The sequence below is a fragment of the Acromyrmex echinatior genome, chromosome 14, assembly GCF_024713525.1.
Source record: "Acromyrmex echinatior isolate Ae372 chromosome 14, ASM2471352v2, whole genome shotgun sequence".
In the NCBI taxonomy this organism is placed as follows: Eukaryota; Metazoa; Arthropoda; class Insecta; order Hymenoptera; family Formicidae; genus Acromyrmex; species Acromyrmex echinatior.
Window position 1 is genome coordinate 3,830,976 of NC_141865.1, and position 24,970 is coordinate 3,855,945.

The window sequence follows — 24,970 nt, forward strand, 5'->3', positions numbered from 1 at the left end:
TGCAATGATCATGTAATCTTTGTTTAACATTGGCAAACAACAAGAATGTAATGATCCATTGTGTCATTTGTGTCGCTTGTTGGAAGGCACACATAATTACTCAGTATGATAGTGAAATGTTTAATAGGAGCCGGTAATAGGAGAAGGAATGACTTATATTTCTTTCTTTTTACAATTATATATCGCCAATGTTCTTTTTTAAACTGGAAACACAATGAAAAGCACAGGCAATAGGAACAGGGAATAAAAGATTTCAACCAGAACCCAGAAAGTGTTCATTCTATTATTCATGGTTTCTGATAAGTTGAAATTTCTGCCCGTGCTTTTTATTGTGTTTCCAGCTTTACAATCATTCCACCGCCTTTCTTCAACGGTGAATTATTCCAAGGTTAGGATTAAACGTAAGCGGTGAGGTAGCATTGAGATGACACACACGCCACACGGAAGCCGTTCGGAACACTCTCTACCCAAAGGCACACGATATCCCCATTACTTCTCCATTAAAGTCACTGAAACACACCAACGAATGATGTTTCCGAACGCAGCGTAAGGAATCAGGAATAAAGAATAAACGATTTCAACCTATTAGAAACCATGTATTCCGATGTATCTGATTTCTGATAGGTTAAAATCATTTATTCTTTATTCCTAATTTCCTATTCCTTCTATTGTGCGCAGGGTTTAACTCCTTAGGACTAGAGAATCCTATAATCAGAGTGGCGCCATACGGGTATCATTTGTGATTGATCTGCCATGTTTTAGTCATTTCCTTCAATTTTTTAAACGCAAATTTTGAATTCATGCTAAAAAATTGTGACAAATTAAAAAATGATAATAAATAAATATTGTATATAATATACATAATATTGTATATAAAATAATAAAACTTTTACAAATATTATTTATTATAAAATTTCATTTATTTTGTACTATTGCAATATTGTACATTTTGTAATATTGCACATTACTTTATACAAAACGTTATTTATTGCACATTATTTGCGTTATTAAATGCGCTAGTTTTTCATTCTCTGTTCCCACATTTTAGGAGCAAAATGCATCTGTAATAATATAAAAGAAATAAAAAATTCAGAAAAATATTATATATGTATATACCATTTCATAAAATATTATATATTAAATATTGTAATTATTATTTGATTTAGACTCACAATGCAATGATATATAATATAATTGAAAAGATTACGACAAAAAGAGAAAGAATTAAATTCGTAATCAATGTGACTACACATATACTTAGTGCTAAGACACTACCGTGTCTTCAAATATTATAATTAATCTGTGTATATTTTATGTTACATTTTTATTTTAATATTTTAAATACATTATTTATAAAGAATAAATTACTTTATCTCACATACGGATGAATTTTTTGACGGTGTCCAATTTTTATATTTGCCATTTATACTCTTTAATCAATTCATTCGGCGTTTTGTGTCTTTCGAAATTATTTTCATAACATATTCTTTTTTTAATGAATTGTTACAAAGCGGTATTATACATCCAACCATATTTCTAAAATAATTTCGATAACCTTTTTTTATCAATGTATCTTTACGTATCTATGTCGTTCAATACTATTGTACCTAACCCTAAAACTGACAGTCTGTTGGACTGAGACTGTATATCTCTTTCTCTCTCGCAGAATTTCGCTAAAACATGGCGTCATTTCTCGTATATACTCGTTACGAATATACCCAAAGGAATGTAGTATGGCTGTTTTGCATCAATTGTTCACATGCTAAATGTATTGTATAACCTTATGAAAATGGTGTGATCTCATATCGAAAAATTTTGTTTTTTTTTTTTGGAAGAGAAAGATTTTAAGTAAAAAGGTAAAGATATTGGAAAGACAATTGAATATTAATAAACGTGTATAAAAGATGCGATCTTATTCAATTTCTTATAAATTAGAATAATTTACAATAGGATTATGAAAATAAATATTTGGTGATTTTAATACTGTTAAATAGGTTAACCTGTCAAAATAGTACGCTGATATATGTATATGTACAGATATATTGGGTCATCTAAAAAGTATCCACGGTTTTTTGTCACTAGATGTGTGTTGATGGTCATATATCTAGTGACAAAGTACCGCGGATACTTTTTAGATGACCCAATATGTTACGCAGTCACGCGCAGAGGTTCTCGACGCATGCGTATAATGTTACATCAAAATTGAGGATCACTTTTTCAAACAAGTTAACAGTCTAGTAGTATATATAGAAGTCTGTGGTCTTAATTCTTATTAGAGGAACTCTAGGGTCTCTAGACGCAGGTGCCAATGACGCCAATTTTCTCGCGACGTAATCCCTGAATGGAGCAATCGAGTTGATGGCGAGGTTAATCACCTACAAGAGAACTTTAAGAATGACAATAAAGTGAATAGTTGTGTGTGGAAAAGACATATAGGTACGTTTTTTAATATTATCGATAATTATTGATATAAATAATTAAGTTGATAAATAGTTGAACAGTATTTGAAAGGCTCAACCTTGGTAAATGTTTTTTTAGAATTTTTCATATAATGTTTTAGATTTTCTCTATAAGTTCAGAATTTTTCATAATTCCATCAATTCGAAAGCAAGAGTGTATCTTTTAATTATATATCCTGATTTTATATGGTGTAACACTATTAGCTGAAAATAAATTAAATATATCTCTTTTCTTTTGACAGGTTCTGATCACTATAGCACAAAATGTGACACTTAAGTTGTTAATTGAAAGCATTAGAGTGTACAAAATGGAGAAAGTTATACCAATGAGTTGGCTGAATCAAATACTATTAATTTGTAGTATAGCAGCTGCAATATTATCCTTGATTGTACAAGGGTGGATAGATCTCACACCTCTGCCAATATACATTTCTGTCTCTTGGGCAGTATTTATTACAATTATATCTATATGGCTGAGTTGTTATTTGCTACGTCTCACGCTAAAAGCCAACAGTCCGATTCCTTTAAGATTTATAAACAAGTGGATATACAAAAGACTAGTGAATCAGTTAAGTTCAGAATTTTCTGTAAACAAAGATGAAAGTATAGAGGTCATTTACAAGAGTCAAAGTGAGAACCAAAAGAACTTGAATTCTGCACAAGAAGATAATGTTACATGCAATAATGATGCAACGTTTGATAAAGAAAGCCCTTTAACAAGAAAAAAAAAGCTGAATGTAACAGAAATAACACGAGAGATTAATACAAAGTATGTAGAAATGTGGTATAAAAATATAAGTAATGATAGATCATTTCCTGATGAAGCACAGGATTTATTGAGCAAGTTCTTGACCAGGCTTGTTTGGAAAACCAGTCTCATAGATAAGATAAAAGTTATTAATAAATTGGCAAATGTGTTATTGTTGCACTTAAAGGAATATCATAGGTACGAATATATTCATCTCAAGAATTATCTTTACAAATCCAGCAAAGTTAATTATTTATTCATATCAGTATATATCCACATTTCCACAGAGCATTACGTAGAGTTGAAAAGGGTACTGCAGCTAGCATGGAGGAAGCTTATAAATATTTACACCCTGGATCTCGCAGTACGTCGACGTTGGAGCACATGTTATATCGTTTAGTTACTGTTCTGGCACAAGAGTTTTTACAATGGGAATTAACTAGTTCATTACCATGCAAACTTTTGTTATCTATTTTAGCAAAGAGACTTTTAATAACAATAGATACAATAAGCTGCCCAGATTGGTTGATTGAGAATATGTTAATATTATTGGAAGCTCCGTCAAACGAAGTTAATAGTGTCATTGCTCCAGTTAAACAAAATATCAATGTAAATTCTAATAGTACTATTATTATATAGTAATGTGTATGTGTGTGTGTGTGTGTGTGTGTGTGTGTGTGTGTGTGTGTGTGTGTATAAAACACAATAATGATTACATACAATAATTTAATTTTTTAGGGTACCATAAGTGTTGCTTTGAGTGATGGTATTACATCCGTGACAGCGGCTGTGATCCCACAGCAATTGCCAAAATCTGTATCTAAGTCTAGTCCAACTGCAACTACTAGTGAAAACAAGAATGCAGTTTTAATGGTAACTCCAGAAAGACCAACTCTATGTTTGGAAGGTCTCTCTATAGAACATAGAGGTCTGTGGGGAGGAAGCATAACTGACACAGATCTGGAATTAGATGAAGATAAGATATCACCGGTGTACGAAGAGCCGACGGATTTCGCTACGACTATCGCTAGGCTTAGAAATCTGTTGCAACAGAAATCTACAGCAACCACACCATTGTTAGTAATGATGTTTAATCTCAATTACATTGCTACATAGATCTGTAAATTTCAGACACGTTGAAGAAAAATCCTATGTGATATATGAAGGAAGCCAATTTATGAATTTATCAATTCCTTGGACTGAGTTCCATACTGCAACAGACGGCTCGCAGCAATTATACTATTGTATACAGTTTGATGATGTTGAACAACGTGGAGTAGATTTATTTGAAACAACCACTGCTACAGTCAAAAGGCAATACGCTGATTTTGTTCAATTGCACATCAGTTTAGAAGAAGTAAGGTTTTTGCAACTAAAAAATATTTTAAAGTTATATAAAAATAAATTAATACAAATAAATTCAAAGCTACAATTTAAATTTAATAACTATATTTTGTTCGCAAAATTCCAGATTCCATCATTAGTAAATATCATGTCGGAATTGGTATTGCCTGAGGGTGGCCGGATCGAACTGGAGATATATTTGAAAACGTTATGTACGCGATTGGCGAACGAATGTCCGCCACAACTGCGTCACTTTCTTCGACCTAGTAGTAGCGCGGGCAAGAAAGCCGATGCGGTAGCGCCTCGTTTGGATCGATTTCTAGCCAAGACCGTGACTGGCGTTTTTAATACGTTGAAAACTGTTGTGCCAGGATTCGAACTAGATCAAGAAGAAGAGGCTTCCCCTCTACCTACTTTGATGCCCTTATCTGATATACCCTGGAGATTTGTCGAAGATATAAAATCGGTAATGTAGAACTTATATGTATAAATTATATATGTATATATTTTTTAGAAAAACAGGTATAGTTGGAATTAAATATAATTAGCAGTTGGGTAATGCTAAGTTAAAAAGATAAAAGTTAAATTAAAAAGTTAAAAAGTTAATTAATTTTAACTTAATTTAGTTACATTATAGATTCTTAACTTTTTAATTTAGTTACATTTTATCAGTAACTATTAATTCGAATTTTTTGAAGTCAATCCTTAGATATATATAATGCTAATGAGTATATAATTTAGTAATTTTATATTATATAATCGTTACTTATGAACAAAAAATAACCAGATGTTTTAAATAAATAAGCTGTAAGAAAGGGAAAATACGAAAAATCATGTAAAATAATAAAAAATAATCATCTTTTTCTTTTTTTTTGGTTATTCGAACCAAATTTAATTCTTAACTTTTTAATTACTTTTTTTATTAACTTAACTTTTCAATTAATTCAATTAATTTTATTATGAATTAACTTATATTTTAATTAAGTTAAATTTTCAAGGCTGTTAACTTCAACTTAACTTAGCTAAAAAAAGTTAACTTAATAATATTGGGTCATCTAAAAAGTATCCGCGGTTTTTTGTCACTAGATGTGTGTTGATAGTCATATATCTAGTGACAAAGTACCGCGGATACTTTTTAGATGACCCAATAACTTAATAATTTAACTTAATAACCCTGATAATTAGGAACTTTAATGTTTTACAATGTCTTCAAAAATCAATAAAATTCTTATATTAGAATATAAAATATTTTGATAAGAAGTAACACATGCGTTAAATCTAATTCAAATTTTTATTTTAAATCTAATCGAAATTTTGTTTTTTAATTTTTGATTGTTTTATCTTTTATATATTATGTTATCCTAAAGATCGTTAGATATACATACGAAATACGTATGTATATACATACACTACATTAGCACACACACACACACACACACACACACACCACGCGCGCGCGCGCGCATATGACACGCGTAATTATCCATAATGTAGACCAATACGAATATAAAGTTAATATATTTTGGCCACGTTGCACAGTGAGATAAAATATGAATCTAGCAGGACAAAACTTAAAAAAACTTAATATTTTTTTAATGAATCAATCAGTGTAGCAAAATATAGTTTATACTTGTATAACAAATTGCATTATAATATAGCCAATAAAATATTTCTGATTGTCATAATAATGCTCGTAGAACAGTTTTTCAGAGTAACTTTTACTGAAAAATATATTTTACATCTTTACAAAATAAAGAATTTTCTGTGCATCCGAACAGCTGATGACGGTTTTGATGGGTTTTTTTACATCTTTCACTGATAGATTCTTTCGAGCCTCATCTTATATATGTGTCTATTTTTATCCTTGAAAACTAAATTTGCAATTTATTACTTCAGTTCGATTTACGTCTTCTAAATTATAACTCTTATATATGTATAACATATAAAATTAATATTTCAAAATATCTATTCTTCATAGAAAAGTCTAGCTTGTGAACTACAGCAACTGATCACGGAAAGGACAGAGTATTTTACAGTAGACACAGCTTATGAAGCAGTTGACTCGATAGAAGCCAGTGGAGATTCAGAGTTACTGGATTGCTGGTGGGAGACGATTAATACTTCATATGATGGTAGCTATGATAATATTGCTAATAATATTATTTTTTTGTTGTATGAAATAAAATAATATAAAATTGTATTTTGTAATTACAATAATAAAAGATTAATATTATATTTTTTAGATGAAGTAGATGAATTAGATTCGAATTTAACACTGACATGTACGATGATAGATTTAGTTTGTGAACTTCTAACAGGCATTGCTAGTAATAACACTCTGCAGCAAGAAGCAGTCGTTAGATGGACTAAGTTGCTATTTGGGAACATTTCAGAGCCAATCCTACAGGTTTATATTCAAAAGAATATTACATTTCTTTATAATTATTATATTTGTTAATTTTATGGTTATTTACAGAAAATAATTCTTTGGTTATTTGATTCTCTGAGCGGCTCTTCCTTAATTTGGGATGCATCACATAACAACACAAGTCAGAACGATATACAGTTGAAAGACAAGTTGTTACATATACTAGAGGAAAAGATATCGTACAATATAAAATTGACATTCGGCGAGGACGATATACACAACGCTCTGAACTATTTGTTAAGTTCATATAAAATCAAAAAGATCAACGTAGATTTAAATATGCAAATGTTGGATGCACTAGTATCGGAATTATTGATTTCCTGTAAAACAAATCACGACGCCACAAGGAATTAATTTCGATGTTTATTAAGTTCTTTAAATAGAAGATTGTGATAATTAGTGAGATTCGCACACTTTTATTCTCTCGATAATGCGTCTGTGGGGGAGTCATTAAGATACTTGTATCAAAATAATTATATAAAAAAATGTATGTGCCATATGTAAAACATATCGCTCCCATGCTTCAAAGATGACAAAACTTAAAAAAGATAATTTCCGAATATAAATGAATTAAATAAACATTATCCTATCATTATCTAATCATCAAAAATACACGACCTAACTGTTGTATGTTCACATCGCGGTCTAATATGATATTATAATATTGAACTTTTTTTTTAATTTCATTAAAAATTATTACCAAGGATAGTATTTTAAAAAATGTGAAATGAAAATGACAAAAATGACATTTCATCATATTAAAAATATATTCTTTCTGCCGATATTATTTGATTCAATAATTTTCTATCAAGTTGAAAAATAGTTTCTTTTCTTTTCTTAATTTTTTTTAATCATGTGACTTTTAAAATAAGAGCGATATGTTGACCGTTTATGTTTTGTGAAAAACCCGACAGATTTTTTAAAAACGAAGACTGTACCTGATCATATATTTACAATAAGATATGCCAAGATATTTTTTCCAGAGAATAATGGCTTCTTTCAATTGAATGGTGATGAGTCATTCTTGGGAAGGCACTATATGCATTTCTGGACTTACTAAGGCCTTTATTCTGTAACTCTTAATGACAATAACAATATCGTTGCATTATTGGTGCGCAGCTTTTTTACCATGTACTACACAAAAACAATGTAATGATATTGTTACTGTCATTAAGAGTTACAGAATAGAGTCTCAAGTATAGCATTTATATTTAATAACTAAGTTTTGTACAAAGGAATTGTGTGCTCCCGTAAAACATATGGTGCATGTTATACAACCTTTCTAAACTATTATATTCGCAACCCTATTATATTCAAAAGATTGTGAAGAGTTTTATGTGTACACATACATACACACATACAAAATATAGATATACACATGAGCTTAATATTTAATAATTTATTTTATAAAATAATAAGATTAACATTACAAATGAATTAATTTTTCTTGGGTACATCATTTGTAGCCTTCTGCTTCTCTAGTTGTGCTCTGAAATTTAATTACAACACTGTAAATTTTGTGTACACTTTGCAGTTTTGTACAGATTTTAAGTAGATGATCTAAAGATATATACAAATTGCTAAGAGGAATGCTCAAAATCAGTGTTGGGAAAGTTACTTTTTAAAAGTAACATGTTACTATTATTTAATTAACGACAAAGGATCATTACTTTTCATTACTTTTTTTGTAATTTTTTTGTAATTTAACAGTAGACCTACCTAGAAGGCCTTACTCATCGATTTTGATGAATTAGGTGTTATTCGACATGTTTTTGCACGAAATGAATGAATCTGGCAGAAAAATAAGTGTCGCTCGGTGAACCGAGATATTAATGATTAAAGTTGATGATTATTGAGATAAGGAAATCTGTCAGATTCATTCATTTCGTGCAAAAATACATCGAATGGCCTCAATTTCATCAAAATCAATGACTAAGCCTGTTTTTTGCATAATTACACTTTTTAAATGTCAAAACAGGCTTCTAAGACAAAATGCTAAAACAGAATATAAATTAAATATAAGATATTTAGAAAGATATTTATCTTTGAACATTTTCATCTTTTATTAATATTGCACATACTTATGTTTAATTCTACGGTATTTTATTATATAATAGATATTTTAGTTTTTAGTAGTCTTATGTTAAAGCGAGAATAGTAATGAAAAATTGACAAAAAGTTTTATGTTATTTAGTACCTATAATCTTATTGTCCGTGATGGCTATGACCTATAAAAAATTAATGATACAAGTTATAACGATATAAGTAACGAAACTTTTTCATTACTAATAAAAAAATGGCGTTATCAAATCGTTACCAAAAAAAAAAGTAACGAAAATGTAACGTCATTATAACACGTTACTTCCCAATCCTGCTCAAACACTCTAAAAATTTTTATTTTTACAGTTATATTTTTTATTAGTATAGTATAGTGTATATTATTAGGTATACAAATGAATAGTCAAAATTTTTCAGCTAAATTCGAGATTTATTTTAAAAGAAAGTAAAACAAATTTTTAAATTAAAATATTTGCTGTTGCTTTCTATAACTTTAAGCCATCTTTCAGGCAGCTGATGAATTCCATCTCGGAAAAATGCTTTTTCAAGCGGATTAATTGGCGTTGGTAGCAGCCCGTCGTAACTGTTAAAACTGGGTAAAACAAATCGCTTGAATCAAGAATTAGAACAGAAATGCCTGTATGCTGGCAAAGGAGAATGTTCTGCAAAATTACATGACAACGCCAGGGCCACACTGCTTTCAAGACACTATAAAAGACTCTATAATGAATCTTGGCTGGGACATCTTGCAGTACCCAGCGTATTCACCAAACTAATTGTTCCAATCGATTATCATTTGTTCCGGTCAATACAATATGCTGATACTCACTTCCAATCAATGGATGAGATCTGAAAATAGCTTCACGACTTTATCGAGTCCAAAGACATTGCATTTTTCCGAGATGGAATTTAACAGCCTGAAAAATGATTTAAAGTTATAGAAAGCAACGGCGAATACTTTGATTGAAAATTTGTTTTACTTTTTTTTAAAATAAATCTCGAATTTAGCTAAAAAGTTTAGAGTATTTGTACACCTAATATATGCTGGTATTCATAAGCTGTTCTTATTTCCAGATTGTCTTAAGTAATATCTTAAGATAATCTTACAATTAGTTTATGATGTCTTAGGGCTTCTTTTTTTTCTCTTTTACTAACACTAATTAACGCTAATTGATGGTAAATTCACTACGATTGCCAACATGAGAACTGAACACAGAAGAAGAGGAAGGAAATGTTCTGATATATTAAACTGTTGTTGGTACTTCTGGCGAGTTGATCGTCGATTAATTTAGCCAGAAGTTGGTGAAAGAGGCCCATAGACTTAAGATAATTTTAAATATAAAAACTGGATATTATGAATATTGGCCATAGAATTTTACATTATTACGAGACAGAAGAATGTAAAAATAAGGAACTTTAATGCTGATTCTATAATGATTCGGTAGTCTTAAGTCTTAACCAGTTTTAATCTAAATAGGTGACTATGATTTTTTGCATCTACTTAATTATTGATTATACAACAAATCATTTAGCTTGACTAATGAGAAGGAATAAAGTCGAATTTGGTCAGTCTTAAGAAAATTTGTCTTAGTACAAGTTGGCTGTTGGTCAACTTCATTGATTCATCAATAATGTTAATTCTACAATGAGTCGATAGTCCGAAGTCTTAGTCTTAATCGGTCTTAGGCTTAAGTTGGCCAACTTCATTGATCAATTTCACTAATAAAACTTAGCATGACCAATTACCAACTTATTGTAGAATCAGCATAAGACTTAAGATTCAACTTAATACTTTTAGGCAATATTTCATATTTTCCATTACAAAACAGATTTAAAAAAACCATATTGTAACAGGATTCTCTAAACGTTTTATCGATGATTGTCGCTATTATTACCCTGGTGAAAATTTTTCTTAGAATTTCTCATATAATTTTTCAGAATTTCTCTATAATTTTTAATTTTCTCACATTTTTTATACGAATTGGAACATTTCTCAGAAAATCTATATTTTTTTCTCAAAATTTTTCATATATATTAATTATGAAATATCGTAAGATTTTTAAGATATGTAAGTATAATATTTTGATGAAATGTTATAAAATCTAAAAAATTTAAAATGCTTTTTAAAAATTATAGGATGAGAAATTTTAGAATATTTCAGAATTCACTTGTATGAAAAAAAAGATGTAAATTTTCTGAGTATTTCTGAAAAATGTTCCAATTCGTATAAAAATTGAGAAAAATTTTCACCATAATTAGCGACAGCCAATGACAGGATACTGAAAGAAAACGCGGTTGTCATTAGCTGTTTCTAGTTAACGATAGCGACAATTGTAGATAAAATATTTAGAAAAAAAGTCTTGCAATTAGATCACTTCATCCATCTGTTTAAAGGTCAAAAGAGCATATCTTGATAATATATTATTAGGTGTTGGAATTAATTCGTAGCGTTTTACAAGTGATGGGAAGTACTTTCATTAATGTATTTTTTAATGCTCATGTGAAATAAATAACATTCTTTCATTAAAAAACGCTACGAATTAATTCCAACACCTAATACATTTAACATTTTTTATTTATCAAGCATTATGTTGTCCCTCTTTGTCTTATATATATGTGGAATTTGTTCAATAAACGAATTTATGGCAAAACAATACCTCAGCTGTTGATTGAAGTCATCTTCAACATCATCATCGTCCCAATTGTCCTCCCAGACACTAATATCATCGCTGTCTTCATCCTTTGCGGTCCAATCTAGTAAATAAATATATTTTTCAAATCTGATTTGTTAATGTGTTTGATGAATCAGTGATTTCGATGTTATGTTACATAAATATATATCAATTCAAAAAACTACCTTCCGCGGGAAATTCTTCAAACTCATCATCTTCTTCGAGCAATCCGAGATCGACTTTCGTCTTATCATTTTTGTTGTCGGTCATGCTTACAAATTTCTTGAACTTTAAAATTATGTCCGTTACGCCTTAGGCTTGACTGTTTATAGCTTCTTCTTTGTGTTTAATGACCCTGGTTCTCGTTGACGAGACTGTTTATAACATGGCATGATGCAAGTAAACATGATGTGCTCACAATAGAGATAGAAAACTATCGACAGCGACTATCGATAATCTCGATAACTAAATGGCTTCTGTACACTGGACGCGGAAACGTTTGTCGCGCGACAAAATGTGATGCAGTAGCCAATAAGCTTACAGCTCCTAATGTATTCATTGGCTACCGTTTCATTTTACAGCGCGGCAAGCATTTCCAGTGTGCATTTGTTGAGCCATCTTAATGTGACATGTCGATAATTTTCTTTTGCTATAGAGAGTCATACGATAGTCGCGTAAAATATAGCATGAACTAGAGAGTAGAGTAGAGACTTTAGGATCACACTAGCATAAATATTGAGTCATCTAAAAAGTATCCGCAGTTTTTTGTCACTAAATGTGTCACTTGATGGTCATATATCTAGTGACAAAGTACCGCGGATACTTTTTAGATGATCCAATATCTAGCATAAATATCTAGGGCAGGGTTGCGTTCAGGAATTGTTCCCAAATAACTCTAAACCGGAAAGCATAGACTCTTAGAGTGAAATCAGACGGTGCGGAATACGACTGCGGAATAAAGAATGCGTCATAGACGCAATCAATCAGCGTTATTCGGAATAACGCAAAATAATGTTGATTGGTTACTTTTATGACGCATTCTCTATTCCACAGTCGTTTTCCGCACTATGTGATTCACCCTTAGGGACTCCGCACAATGAAAGGAACAGAGAACAGAGAATAAAAATTTCAACCTATCAGAAACTGTATATTCCACAATACATGATTTTTAATAAGTTGAAATTCTTATTTTTTGTTCTCTGTTCCCTGTTCGTTTTATTGTGCGGAGCCCCTACATAACGGATAACACATAAGGCATAAGAAATCCAACCAATTCTTTATTTTATGGAAAGGAAGGAGACGAAGAATTTTGATTAGTATGGCCATTCTCTAATAAGTTATTAGTCATAAATCAGAAGTTAGAAATTGGAAATTAACGACTGTGATTGGTCAATTTCCAGCTTCTAACTTCTTATTTATGATTAATGGTTTATTGTAGAACGCATTTTTCTTATTTATGATTAATGGTTTATTGTAGAACGCATTGTATGCGTGGTACATTTTCTTATGCATAATGTATTATGCATTATGCAAAAGTCTGTGTTTTCCGCTTAAGCTATAGATTACGTTACATTATACGTTATATTATAGCAAAAATGCATCCTAGAGTTATCTAAGCGTAATTCCTGAATGTAGTCCTACGTTTCAAAACGTAACTATAATTAGAATGCTATTTTATTTGTGCGTTTTTGTCGTACGACAAATGTGTATAGAACAGAAAGGTTTTCAGATCTTATAGCCTAATAACAGGTTTGAAAAATTTGTCGTACGACAAAAACGCACAAATGAAATATCACCCTCAGGGTGCCATCCCATGGAGCGAAAATTGGCAATAGAATAAACTCGCGGAATCAACACGACGAATCACAACCATTTCGTTTTCTATTTTATGCTTTTCCTAAATCCTTTATGTCTCATTGAGTGGAATAAACAGAACATGCGGAATAATATAAAATCGTACTTTTTATATTATTTACAATACTTGTAATAATAAAAATAATATTTTAATGTAATATAATAATGTATATATAACAAATTAAAAATTAAAACTTCTTTAGCATTAAAATATTTTTAACATAATCGTAAAATCTCATGATTGGCTGAAACTTGATTCCGCTTCCGCGTTTTCCGCCCAATGGGACATAAGGAAAAGAACATAAACGGAATCGCAGGCTGCTGATTAATATCTACATTCATATTTACTGTAATCATCGAATTAACATTTTGCTATTGTGTCCAATATTAGTATTAATGAAGAAGACAAAAAAGAAATATCCAATATTAGTATTAATGAAAAAGACAAAAAAGAGTATGTAACCAATCGCATTATATGGACAATGTACATATAATATACATTTACAGCATATAATATTGAAATTATGTGCAACTTTTATTCATTCTGCAAATTGTAACAGTGGCCTAGTTTAAACCTGTTACAATCGAATGACAGGGGAATGCTCGACTGTAATTGGTTCTTACATTCTGATCCGGTTTAAACCCTCGATGGAAACTAGGCCAGTGAAATTATAGCGAAAATAGCGAAACGACTGCGATTCGTGTTGATTCCGCGAGTTCCGTTTCGTTGCCAATTTCTACTTTATGGGACAACTTCATGGCTTCTGCACACTGGACGCGGAAACGCTTGCCGCGCGGCAAAATGTGATAAGGTAGCCAATAAGAGTGAAATCACACGATCCGGAAACTGCGGAATACAGAACGCGTCATTAAAGCAACCAATCAGCGCTATTCCACACTTTTCCATCACGCAAGTTTTGTGTATTATGTTCACATGATGCGTCAAAGATGTATTCAGGGTAAATATAATTTAAAAACTACTAACTTCATGTTAATAATTTGCTTATTAAAATGAAATATAATTTTTCAAATTGTAAAAATAATTATTACTGTTTTAGTATTTAATGTTTTACAATTAATATTTACAATTTTACAATTAATCTCATAACAATTTTTTGAACTACTTTAACGTATTTACTATCATTTTTCTGCATCGTATGAACATAGCACACAGAACTTGCGTGATGGAAAAGTGCGGAAAAGGGCACATTGAAATCGCACGTAATGCATCATTATTTTTTTTATCTTGATATTTATATTTATGCACTCAGATTTTGTCATTTTGCTTCATTCATCTCGATATTGCAATTCCATCACATCAATCAGCATCAAATTATTTTAACCTCTCAAAATACGACGAAATTTATTACAAGAACAATGATGCATTCTCTGTTCCGCAGTTCTATTCCGCACTGTGTGATTTCACCCTAAGCTTATAGCTCCTAATGTGTTCATTAGTTACCGCGTCTTATTTTGCCGCGCGGCAAGCGTTTCCGTGTCCAGTGTGCAAGAGCATAATGGCTCCTGCACACAGAACGCGGCAATGCTTGCCGCGCGATGGAAGTTGACGCGATAGCCAAATAACATCTTGCTTGTCTAAAAGTAATATATATACAGGGTTGGCCATATTCGACGGAAAGATGTTTTTTTTTCAATCATGGGAAAAAAACACATTTTTTGCTGTTCATTTTAAAAATCATTTAATAGGGTTCAAGGAGATTTGCCAGATCTTTCCGTCGAATATGGCCAACCCTGTATAATTTCTACCGCGCGACAAAAGTTTAACTCAATGCAACTTTTGTCGCGCGGCGGAAATAATATTACATCATTTCTAGAAGTTTTGCAAGGTGAGGCCAACTTGAGAACATAGATTTAATGCGATAACTTCCGCTGTGCGGCAAGTGTTGTCGCGTTCTGTGTGCAGGAGCCATTATTGGTTAGTGCGACAACTTCCACCGCGTTGCGAGGATTGCCACGTTTTGTGTGTAGGAGTCATTAGGCTGGCCTATGAGCGGAAATTTACAGCGGAACGGAATAGTGCGACCAATCACAATCGTAGAAAAGAAAACAGAGTAATGACTGCAGAGTTGTGATTGGTTGCACTGTTCCGTTCTGCTGTAAATTTCTGCTCCATGGGACGCCTAATTCTAGATATATTGGGTCATCTAAAAAGTATCCGTGGTTTTTTGTCACTAGATGTGTGTTGATGGTCATATATCTAGTGACAAAGTACCGCGGATACTTTTTAGATGACCCATATAAAAAAAGTATAACCGATTTAGGTTAGTAGCAAAATTAGATAACGTATTAAAAATCATCAGATAGATTATGGAATTCGCCAATTATCTATTCGTTAGCCATTTTTAATAATAATGAATGAATTTTACCAAGCTTCGGTTAACTTAACCCTTTTATAACTTTGTTGGATTTCAACTAAAGCTGATGTCGGAGAACATAATATATAAAATCTGATAGAATTGAAGTTTTTGGCGGTTTTAGCCTATAATGTAATATTAATAATAATTTAAAAATTTCCGTACTATCGATATATCGATATTTTATTAAAAAAAACTACCGCATAGTCGATAATAACCACTATCGGTAATTTTTCATCTTTCGATTGCGTTCGAAAACATCACACAAGTCTCCCCGCATCGTTTTATCCTTGTTGTTCACTCAATGTAAGGCTGGTGTTCGAGAGCGAGGCAAAACGAGAGCGATAGAAAGAGAATTTGAGGTGTTTTTAGCTAAAGTTCGACTTACGTGAATCTTCGATTACAAGTCGAATGCGGCGGTTTTCTAGCGGAGCGTCTCACAGGCGATTGCACTTATTGCGAAGGATTAACTCTGACTGAAAAAAGGCGAAGAAGGAGGATCACAGCTCGATTCGGTCTTTTATCTCTTTTGTAAAATAAAGGCTTTCTTTTTCAATCGCCTATGAAATTCTTGAAAAATTATAAAAATTGAGGTGACCCCATGATTCGGGTTGCGATTGACAATTCTCGATCGCGACGGCCAAGCGGTACGCTACTGCCATGCGCGTCCACCAAATCAGGAATTCTGATTGGGGTATCGTATGTATTGGGTCATCTAAAAAGTATCCGCGGTTTTTAGATGATCCAATATGTTACGCGTTTCGCGTCACGCGAGCGCGTGTGCGCTGAGACCGATCTGAATTTGATTGCCGTTTTAGCGGTTGGTTTTTTGTACGATATGCGGCCTTGATTATATTTTTTGACTTTACCAACTAAGCGATTGTCAAGTTTGTTTTTTGGAAACTTCTAGAAACGTTTGAAATTGTTCCAAAAGCTTCCAATCCACATGTCGCACGTACACCAAATCTGCGGAAACTGATTTTTCGGATGCATCTCGAACAGATGGGTTTTCACTTGACGCTACGACGTTTTGAAAATGTTGCCGACTTTGACTGAGCATTGAACCTCTCGCAGCTGTCCCGTGATTTTGGACGACTCGTTCGTCCCTTTTAGCGTCAAAAGAGGACGTGATCAAAATTGACGCTTGATATTTGTCAATTTTGATTACGTGACCTGTTTTAATGTTAAAAATGAGCGTCGTCAAGTGAAAACCCAAGGCTTCTGCACACTGGACGCAAAAACGCTTGTCGCGCAGCAAAATACGACGCGGTAACTAATGAATATGTAGGAGCTGTAAGCTTATTGGCCACTTCATTTTGCCGCGCGGTAAAGCATTCAAGGTGCAGAAGCCATTAAACAAGAATAACCTGCTGCAAATTCTTATGGGAAATTTTCTTATGGATTTGTCTAATCATGGGTATCCGTGGCAAATTCGATTGGTTCCCATGGGAAGAGGCTTCTATCTTGCTGTAAACTCCCATAAGTTTTTTCACAGGTTCCTATAGAGGACTATAAGATTCTGGCTGTGTTCTATAGAAGTTCTGACTGAAAATATCTATAGTTTTCGTTATGTGTACTATAGATTTTTAATACTGACAGTAAGTTTTGGAACACAGCCTCTGTAAGAACTGTAAACAATTAATGACAACAAAGAAAAATGTCAGGGCGTTTCTCGTCTCGTACCCAGGCCTGATCTCTCCTTCGAATTGGTAGATTTCCGAGTAGGATAATAGTGGGAATTCTAACTCAGTATGTGTTAGTGCGGAGTTCCGAAAAACCACCGGGGCGAACGCGTTTCGGGTGTTACAAGTTTACATATTTTTGAAAGTGTTGCCGACTTTGACTGAGCATTGAACCTCTCGCAGCTGTCCCGTGATTTTGGACGACTCGTCCTCACGCGCGTTCGTGCGGTGTGAGGACGCCGTAGACGCAGGCGCCCGACGTTCGTACGGGTTTCACCATTTTCGCAGCCATTGCATCATTTTTTGCATCATTTTTTTTCTCGCTTTTGTATATCCCATTAAGAAGAAGAAAAAGACTGGTGAAGTTTATCTCGTCAACGAGGACCAGGGCCATTAATTACTAAAGAAGAAGAATGTGTTAGTGCGTATATGTATACGATGTGTATGTGTGCGCGCGCGCGCGCGCGTGTGTGTGCATGTGAAGGAGTTAGGGAGGGGGAAGTGCCTCACAGAGGCGTGCAGGGTCCGAGGGAGGAGGGAAGCGCCAGGGGTCCGTGTTAGAGGGGAAGGGAGTTTCGATCCTTCTCTTTCTCTCTCTCTCTCTCTCTCTCTCTCTAACCTATTGTCCTCTCACTCCTATCCATTGTAGGATGCAATTCTATCTCTTCCACCCGTTGCAATCCTACACTAATTATTTGCGATCTCTCTTGTTCTCAAACGATGTTTGAGAAAATGCGCTTTGAAAAAAAAAGAAAACATGTAAATAGATCTTATCCTGTTTAATTAGAACGTAATAGTTCATGGCTTGAGATATTTTATTTTCTCTCTAACTTATAATTAGCTATCTGAACTCTGTTGAAGCTCTCTGAACGACTGATGCGATAAAGTTGCTTGGAGCTCTTCTTTTAAATAGTGTTCCCTTCCATATTTTTTTACACATCCTAAAATAGAAGAGATTTTTTTTATATACATTATATTTTGAAGAACAATTGCGACGTGATCCAAGGATATCAAAGTGACACATATCATAAGAATGCACTCTAACGATATCGAAATCTCTTTTATCTAAGGGATCGGTGCCAATGACGATAAAGTCTGTCTGCTCCTATTCTCTTTTAAAAAATGAATTTTGGGAAAAGAAATCAAAACATATTTAAAAAGAAATCTTATTTTTAAACATATTTAAAAAGAAATTTTATTTTAAACATATTTAAAAAGAATACTTCATTTTTTAAACTTGATACATTTTTTTTAGCCATTGCGACCACCAGTTGTATATCTTAAATACATTTTGTAACGCACAATTCTTAACATGTTTTCCGCATCGTACAATATTAGTAATATCCAGATTACGTAGAGAATCTATATCTTCGTAACCAGCATCCAGGATCTCAATGGTCAAGTCGTCGCTATTGGGTATATCAGCCAGCTATTCGCATTTTTAAATCTTTTAACGTATACGAGGGCCTTATCATCATTCTCTGCCACACTAATTACAGTCATTGTAATCAGTCGTTTCACCATGCTGTACGGAATCATCCTGTCATTCCTGAAGGGATACGGGGAGGGAGGGAGAGGGAGAGAGAGAGGGAGAGGGGAGTGAAAGAGAGAGAGAGGGGGGTCAACAGACAGAGAGAAAGAGGAAATACGACGGAAGAGGAAGGCGTTCCTGAGGAGGAGGAAGGCGCTCCTGAGGAAGAGGAAGAAGGCAGAAAAATCAGGGAAATGAGGTCAGGGATTTTAATTATTTTAGTTTCGAAATTTTTAGCTGTTATACAGGGTCCATTATAAAAGTAATGCGCATTTTCTGGGAAAAATAGATTTATTGATCGTAGCGGTACAAATGCTCAAAATTCTTCAAAATATTCTCCCCCTGAATCAATACACTTGCGGAGACGTGTCTGTCACGCCTGGAAGGCACGCTGAAATTCCTCGATGGGAATGTCTCTTAGGAACGTTGTAACATGCTTTTGGATGTTTTCCACGGACTCCCAATGCTTTCCTTTCAGTTCTCTCTTCAGACGGGGAAACAAAAAAAAGATTCGTCTCCGGTTACGACAGAGTTAAGAAAGTCCGGTTCATTTTGAATCAAATCCAATAATTCTTGACAGCGCGAAACTCGAAATTCTTTCTGGTCTGCCGTCAACACTTTCGGCACAAGCTTCGCGCAGACCTTGCGCATTTGCAGATTCTCCGTCACTATCCCATGTACCGCAAATGTGGACATGTTTAGGGTGTCAGCGATGTACTGGATGCTCAATCGACGGTCGGAACGCAAAACTTCGCACACACGATTTACGTTTTCGTCGGTTCTGGCCGTTGTTGGGCGTCCAGAACGGGGTTCGTCGGCGACCTCCTCCCGGCCCTCCTTGAACGCCTTGTGCCACCTCCCGGACTGTGACCTTGAAATGCAGTCGTCCTTGAAGGCCTCTTGAAGCATCTGGAATGTTTCGATTGCATTCTTTCCAAGTCGCACGCAAAACTTGATGGCGTATGTTCAAGCGAACGCTCCATCGCGCCGTGTTACAAAGTCGAAAAACACACTTCACGCGGAGGCATGTCTTTCCACTCAGACTGCTCGGAGCAAACTGGCGACCGGCTGCCTTGGAAGGGCAGACCCCCCACCACATTTCCCGACCCATTTTACCCCGCTGTGATGGATATTCGCGTCATAATAAAATCATGCGCATTATTTTCATAATGGACCCTGTATATAGGGAAAGAGGCGACGTTTATCACAGGGTATTGAACTTCACGATTGGCTTGAAAACGCGAAATTTATGCTTACGCGTTACATCTCCGAATCAGACGATTGCATAAGATTTCCGCTTGATTCGGCGGATTTAACGCATTCAGCGGGATTATTATTTTGTCCGACACGTGACAACTCACGAAGACATTTGGCGTCTTGTGAGTTAAGTATCACAAAGTGCCAGTGGTCTCGATATTTCCTCAGGCGCAGAATTTCAACGTACGCGTTTTCAATGTCACGGCATCGAGAGGTCATGGACATGCTGCTGGTGAATAAACTTACGCGGAAAGTTAGGAAATGTCCGATTATAACAATCTTCAATTCTAATAATTTATGCTTCCCTTTCTTTTTGTATGCGCTCAAATTTACGTGAGCGCGGAACTTTACGAGTGGGGGAACTTCATCGTCGGTAAGAAGCGATAAGACACAAAAATTCGGTCTTGCAACGTAACTTTGCGCAAGATTTGATACGAAAGGCTGATGTCATCATATTAGACGGTTGTGGGATTCGGGAAATCGAAGCTTTCTCACCACATCTAATGTCATGATTATTGTTTATAATTTTAATACGAGGGGTATCCAGAAAATAAGTTCCGTTTGTATTATACGTTTAGTAAGGTCGATGTATGAGCGAGCTGGCAACACAGCATTGAAGAGGGGAAGCTACCGAATAGAATGAGCGGTGTTCGGCGTCAGTAGCTCGTGAAACACGGTCAGGAGAGGTTATCAAAATGGAGTCCTCCACTTCGCGTCCCGCCACCTCCATTCCGATTCCTTCTCGAGTTGTTTTGCGCGGCATCATTCAGTTTCTTTTTGCTCAAGATTTTAAATCGGTTGATATTCACAAACAGCTTGTTTCTGTACATGGAGAGAGTGTGATGAGTGAATCTATGGTGCGGAGATGGGTCCGAGAATTTAAGGCAGGAAGACATTCGCTTGAAGACGAAAGTGGGAGAGGCAGACCCTCCCTTATCACGGATGAGTTGACGACAAAAATTGAAAATGCGATTCGCAATGATCGTCGTTTAACTTTAGATGAACTCCACAACCTTTTTCCAGAGATATCCCGAAGTCTTATCCATGAGATCGTTTCAGAAAAACTCGAATTTCGCAAGGTTTGCGCCCGTTGGGTTCCCAGAGAACTGACTCCTCTACACAAGGCCACACGAGTGACTGCAGGTAAAGAATTTTTGGACCGTTACATCTTTTTACGAAACTGAAGGAGTCCTTGGCCGGAAAACGCTTCCAAAGCGACGAGGAAGTTCAGACAGCTGTAACTAACTGGACTAAAGAACTGGCGGGAAGTTTCTATGCAGAAGGGATTTCGAAGCTTGTTTCCAGATATACAAAATGTATTGAGTTTGACGGGAATTATGTAGAAAAAGACTAGAAGTTGTCAAGTATTATCCATGTAAATTTTAGATTTTTTCAATAAAAACTTTATTTGTAAAAAAAAACGGAACTTATTTTCTGGATACCCCTCGTAATTTCGGACGTGGCAAAGAATATAGGCCTTTATTCAATAGAGTTGATGTGCTTACCGTGCTAGGACGTGAGCCCTTGTAACGTCATATACGAGGCAAATCAATAAATATCCGTGTTTCAAGATAGGCAACGTTGCTGATGCAAGTTGGTTGATTACCATCGTGTATTACCAAACGACGCCATACAAAATTTCAGAATGATTCATGTAATAGTCTTGATTTGACAGCAATTCGTAGTGAGCGTGTTTGATGTTTTCCGATACAATGGAAAAAGAGCAATATCAATCCGTGATTTGTTTCTTATTTTTGGATGGAAAAATGTGCGAAGAAATAAAAACGAAGTTGGATGCCATCTATGGAAACTCTTCACCATCTATGACAATCGTCAGATATTGGTTCAACGAATATTCAAACGTGGTCGTTCTGTTTTTGATGAAGAGCGTCCAGGCCGCCCGGTAGACGTGGTTACTGAGGAAATAATTGAAAAAGTCCACGACATGATTCTCGCTGATCGCCGAAAGTGCATGAAGTAGCAGAGGCCGTAGGCGTGTCGTACGGAACGGCATTCAATATTTTGCATGATAGCTTGGGAATGAAAAATCGGGCTGTCGGCCCGATGGGTGCCGCGATCAGGACAATGCACCGGCTCACTCCTCCGCAGTCGCCACAGCCAAATGGTCGAATTGCGCTACGAATTGCTGCCACATCCACCGTACTCTCCGGATTTAGCCTCCTGTGACTTCTTCTTTCCAAACTTGAAAAAATGGCTCGGTGGAAAGAAATTCACGTCGAATGTGGAGGTTATCGCTGAAATAGAGGCCTATTTTGCAGAGTTCGATAAATCGTATTTTTCTGAAGGGTTAAAAAAATGGCAGAAGCGTTGGAAAAAGTATATTCTCCTAAAAAGAAATTATGTTGAAAAATAAAAAAAATTTTTGAAAAGCTTGCGTCTTTATTACTAACACAGGTACTTATTGATTTGCCCTCGTATATATCGATTTTAAATTTAAAAGCAGCTACGGGAAGTAGGAGATATTAGGGAGATATTACGTTCTGTGTAATATCGGTTACTGCGTAGAGAGGGGAATGTCGTTATTCGAGTAAGTGTCCGCGTTACAACAACATGCGAACAGCAGGATATAATAAATACCGTTAGGAGCGAAATATGTAAATGTTCGTTCTTCGGGAATGCGTGTTTTGAACATTATTGCGCGATAAAATCGACAAGAAAACGGCACAGAGTATTTGCAGCGTGAAGTAAGGTAATAAGAGGGATTCTAACACGAGTCCTCTGAGGGGTGAGGGGCAGGGAAGTATCCCTGTGGCACGGGAAGGGGAGGAGGTGATGTCACAGGGGGAGGGGAGGATGCGGATGACGTCTCTAGATGAGGGGGAGGTAGATGATGTCACAGGGAAGGAGGAGAAAAATGATGTTACAGTGGGTGACGTTGCGGGGATGACGTTGCGATGCGGGGGACGAGAATGTTCCGGGTGCAGGAAATTACGTAGCGAAGGTGTGCGGAAACTTGCGTTCGCATCGCGATGATGATGTCACGCGGGGTCAATGGCCACCGAGCGCGATTCGCCACCGCTGGGTGGGGTCTGCCGCCACCAGTCCCCGCCACTGGGCGTGGTCCTGTGGCGTTGCGAGCGTTAGTTGCGGCGCTGCGAACGTTAGCTGCGGCGCTGCGCGCGTCCGTCGCGACGCTGATACGGTCGTTCTTTCCATGACTCTCCCCATTCTCTCTCCGGCGTTATGGCGTGCCGCGTGCAGACCTCGTGTAAGTCTCTGCTATAGTCAGTAAGTTAGAACTCGGACGCTAAAGCTCCGAATTACTTTGTGTATTCCGCGAGGCCGATACCGATCATTATTCATGTCCGCGATAATTATTAGCGTCGTCAGATAAATTCTTAGAGTGTATTTTCATAGTTCTAGTATTGTAACTCCGCGACACGATGCCGGTATCCGAGCCGACTTACACGCGCAATCACGTCTCTACTTTCTAATCAACATTTGTATTCAGTATTTAGTTAATTAGGCATTAAGTGTGTATTAAAACGCCTCATGGCATAAAATCAGAAGCAGTGCGTAGCGCTCATTCTCAACCTAACTTTTTCCCGCCATACGTCCTTCGCCGTGGTTGGTAACCACCGGCGCCATATTGCGTAGCACGCGATCCAATAGCCACAAACTAGTGACCCCGACGTGATTGCGCGGTGTTTTTGCTGTTGTTTGCGCGTGTGTGACTTCGTGTGTTCGACCTTACGCGCGCATCTAAATAAACCGCCGACATGCTTGGTGGCTCTAGCGATTCCCCGACGTGCAATCCGGATGGCGGCGCACTATCGCGTATTATCGAGATACCCGCGCTTTCGCGAGGTATTAGGTCCATACCGTTCTGGAAAAAAAAACCAGATCTTTGGTTCGTGCAAATGGAAGCTCAATTCCTCACCGCAGGCATAACGGTAGACAACACGCGGTATAATTACATAATACAATGTCTCGACGACGATTCCTTGACCGAAGCTAGTGATATCATACTTAATCCGCCCGCGATGGACAGATACGCCGTGCTAAAAGACAGGTTATTGAGAAGCTTCGCGGACAGCGTCGATAAAAAATTGCGCAAATTGTTAAACGAAGTCGACCTAGGTGACCGTCGCCCGTCTCAATTGCTCCGCCGCATGCGGGATCTCGCGCAAAATGGCGCATCGGAAGAAGTATTGAAATCGTTGTGGCTGCAGCGCTTGCCGCAACAGGTACAGGCGATATTAGCGTCCAGCAAGCACGAGCTGGAGGAACTAGCGCAATTAGCGGACCGAATCACGGACGTGCTTAGCCCCAGCGCCATGGCCGTCGCAACGGTTGCGCCGACGAACAGTAACACTAAAGACGCACAAATATCCGCGCTTACTGAACAAGTAACTAAATTAGTAGCTCATTTATCGCGCGACAGGTCGCGGCCCTCGCATAATTCGCGTCGTAGAAGCCGCTCCAAGTCCCAGCCCACGAGCAAGCCGTGCTGGTATCACCAACGCTTCGGCGGCAGAGCGCTCAAATGTACGCAACCGTGCAGCTGGAAGCCGACGGCGTCAACGGAGAAGGAAAACTAA

The 24,970-nt window shown here is 35.9% G+C and overlaps 3 protein-coding genes and 1 long non-coding RNA gene across 10 annotated transcripts; 2 read left to right on the forward strand and 2 right to left on the reverse strand.

The window, feature by feature from the left end:
- Positions 1 to 913: 913 nt before the first annotated feature.
- LOC147907358 (uncharacterized) lies at positions 914 to 1,640 on the reverse strand. Its single transcript, XR_015547317.1, has 2 exons — positions 1,383 to 1,640; positions 914 to 1,061 (listed from the first exon to the last, which is right to left on the reverse strand). It is a non-coding gene; the product is annotated as an uncharacterized LOC147907358 (long non-coding RNA).
- Positions 1,641 to 1,730: 90 nt separating this feature from the next.
- LOC105154765 (hypothetical protein) lies at positions 1,731 to 8,416 on the forward strand. 4 transcript variants are annotated; one of them, XM_087413114.1, is made up of 10 exons: positions 1,731 to 1,856; positions 2,277 to 2,436; positions 2,702 to 3,405; positions 3,495 to 3,816; positions 3,946 to 4,283; positions 4,339 to 4,564; positions 4,679 to 5,017; positions 6,530 to 6,683; positions 6,795 to 6,958; positions 7,028 to 8,416. In XM_087413114.1, the coding sequence occupies exons 3-10, from the start codon at positions 2,768 to 2,770 to the stop codon at positions 7,331 to 7,333; spliced, it is 2,487 nt and encodes an 828-aa protein (XP_087269240.1). In that variant the 5' UTR covers positions 1,731 to 1,856; positions 2,277 to 2,436; positions 2,702 to 2,767; the 3' UTR covers positions 7,334 to 8,416. The 4 variants fall into 4 exon arrangements, with proteins under 4 accessions (XP_087269240.1, XP_087269241.1, XP_011068783.1 ...); XM_087413115.1 differs by having other exon boundaries at positions 2,288 to 2,436; XM_087413116.1 differs by lacking the exon at positions 1,731 to 1,856 and having other exon boundaries at positions 1,921 to 2,436; positions 3,495 to 3,571; positions 3,686 to 3,816.
- Sem1 (Suppressor of exocyst mutations 1) lies at positions 8,364 to 12,156 on the reverse strand. 4 transcript variants are annotated; one of them, XM_087413117.1, is made up of 5 exons: positions 11,895 to 12,156; positions 11,695 to 11,791; positions 9,867 to 9,954; positions 9,177 to 9,207; positions 8,364 to 8,468 (listed from the first exon to the last, which is right to left on the reverse strand). In XM_087413117.1, exons 1-3 carry the CDS (start codon positions 11,977 to 11,979, stop codon positions 9,873 to 9,875), a joined length of 264 nt encoding a protein of 87 aa, XP_087269243.1. In that variant the 5' UTR covers positions 11,980 to 12,156; the 3' UTR covers positions 8,364 to 8,468; positions 9,177 to 9,207; positions 9,867 to 9,872. The 4 variants fall into 4 exon arrangements, with proteins under 4 accessions (XP_087269243.1, XP_011068785.1, XP_011068787.1 ...); XM_011070483.2 differs by lacking the exon at positions 9,177 to 9,207; XM_011070485.2 differs by lacking the exon at positions 9,867 to 9,954 and having other exon boundaries at positions 11,895 to 12,155.
- Positions 12,157 to 24,148: 11,992 nt separating this feature from the next.
- On the forward strand, positions 24,149 to 24,970 carry LOC147907359 (uncharacterized). Its single transcript, XM_087413187.1, has one exon. The coding sequence runs from the start codon at positions 24,149 to 24,151 to the stop codon at positions 24,968 to 24,970; it is 822 nt and encodes a 273-aa protein (XP_087269313.1).

Coding starts and splice junctions, on each gene's coding strand:
- LOC105154765 (XM_087413114.1), top strand. CDS start 2,768: ATGGAGAAAGTTATACCAATGAGTTGGCTGAATCAAATACTATTAATT. Junction 6,684..6,794: donor GATTAATACTTCATATGATG/GTAGCTATGATA, acceptor TATATTTTTTAG/ATGAAGTAGATGAATTAGAT. Junction 6,959..7,027: donor TTTCAGAGCCAATCCTACAG/GTTTATATTCAA, acceptor GGTTATTTACAG/AAAATAATTCTTTGGTTATT.
- Sem1 (XM_011070483.2), bottom strand. CDS start 11,979: ATGACCGACAACAAAAATGATAAGACGAAAGTCGATCTCGGATTGCTC. Junction 11,792..11,894: donor TGAAGAATTTCCCGCGGAAG/GTAGTTTTTTGA, acceptor TTTATTTACTAG/ATTGGACCGCAAAGGATGAA. Junction 9,955..11,694: donor GACTTCAATCAACAGCTGAG/GTATTGTTTTGC, acceptor ATCATTTTTCAG/GCTGTTAAATTCCATCTCGG.
- LOC147907359 (XM_087413187.1), top strand. CDS start 24,149: ATGCTTGGTGGCTCTAGCGATTCCCCGACGTGCAATCCGGATGGCGGC.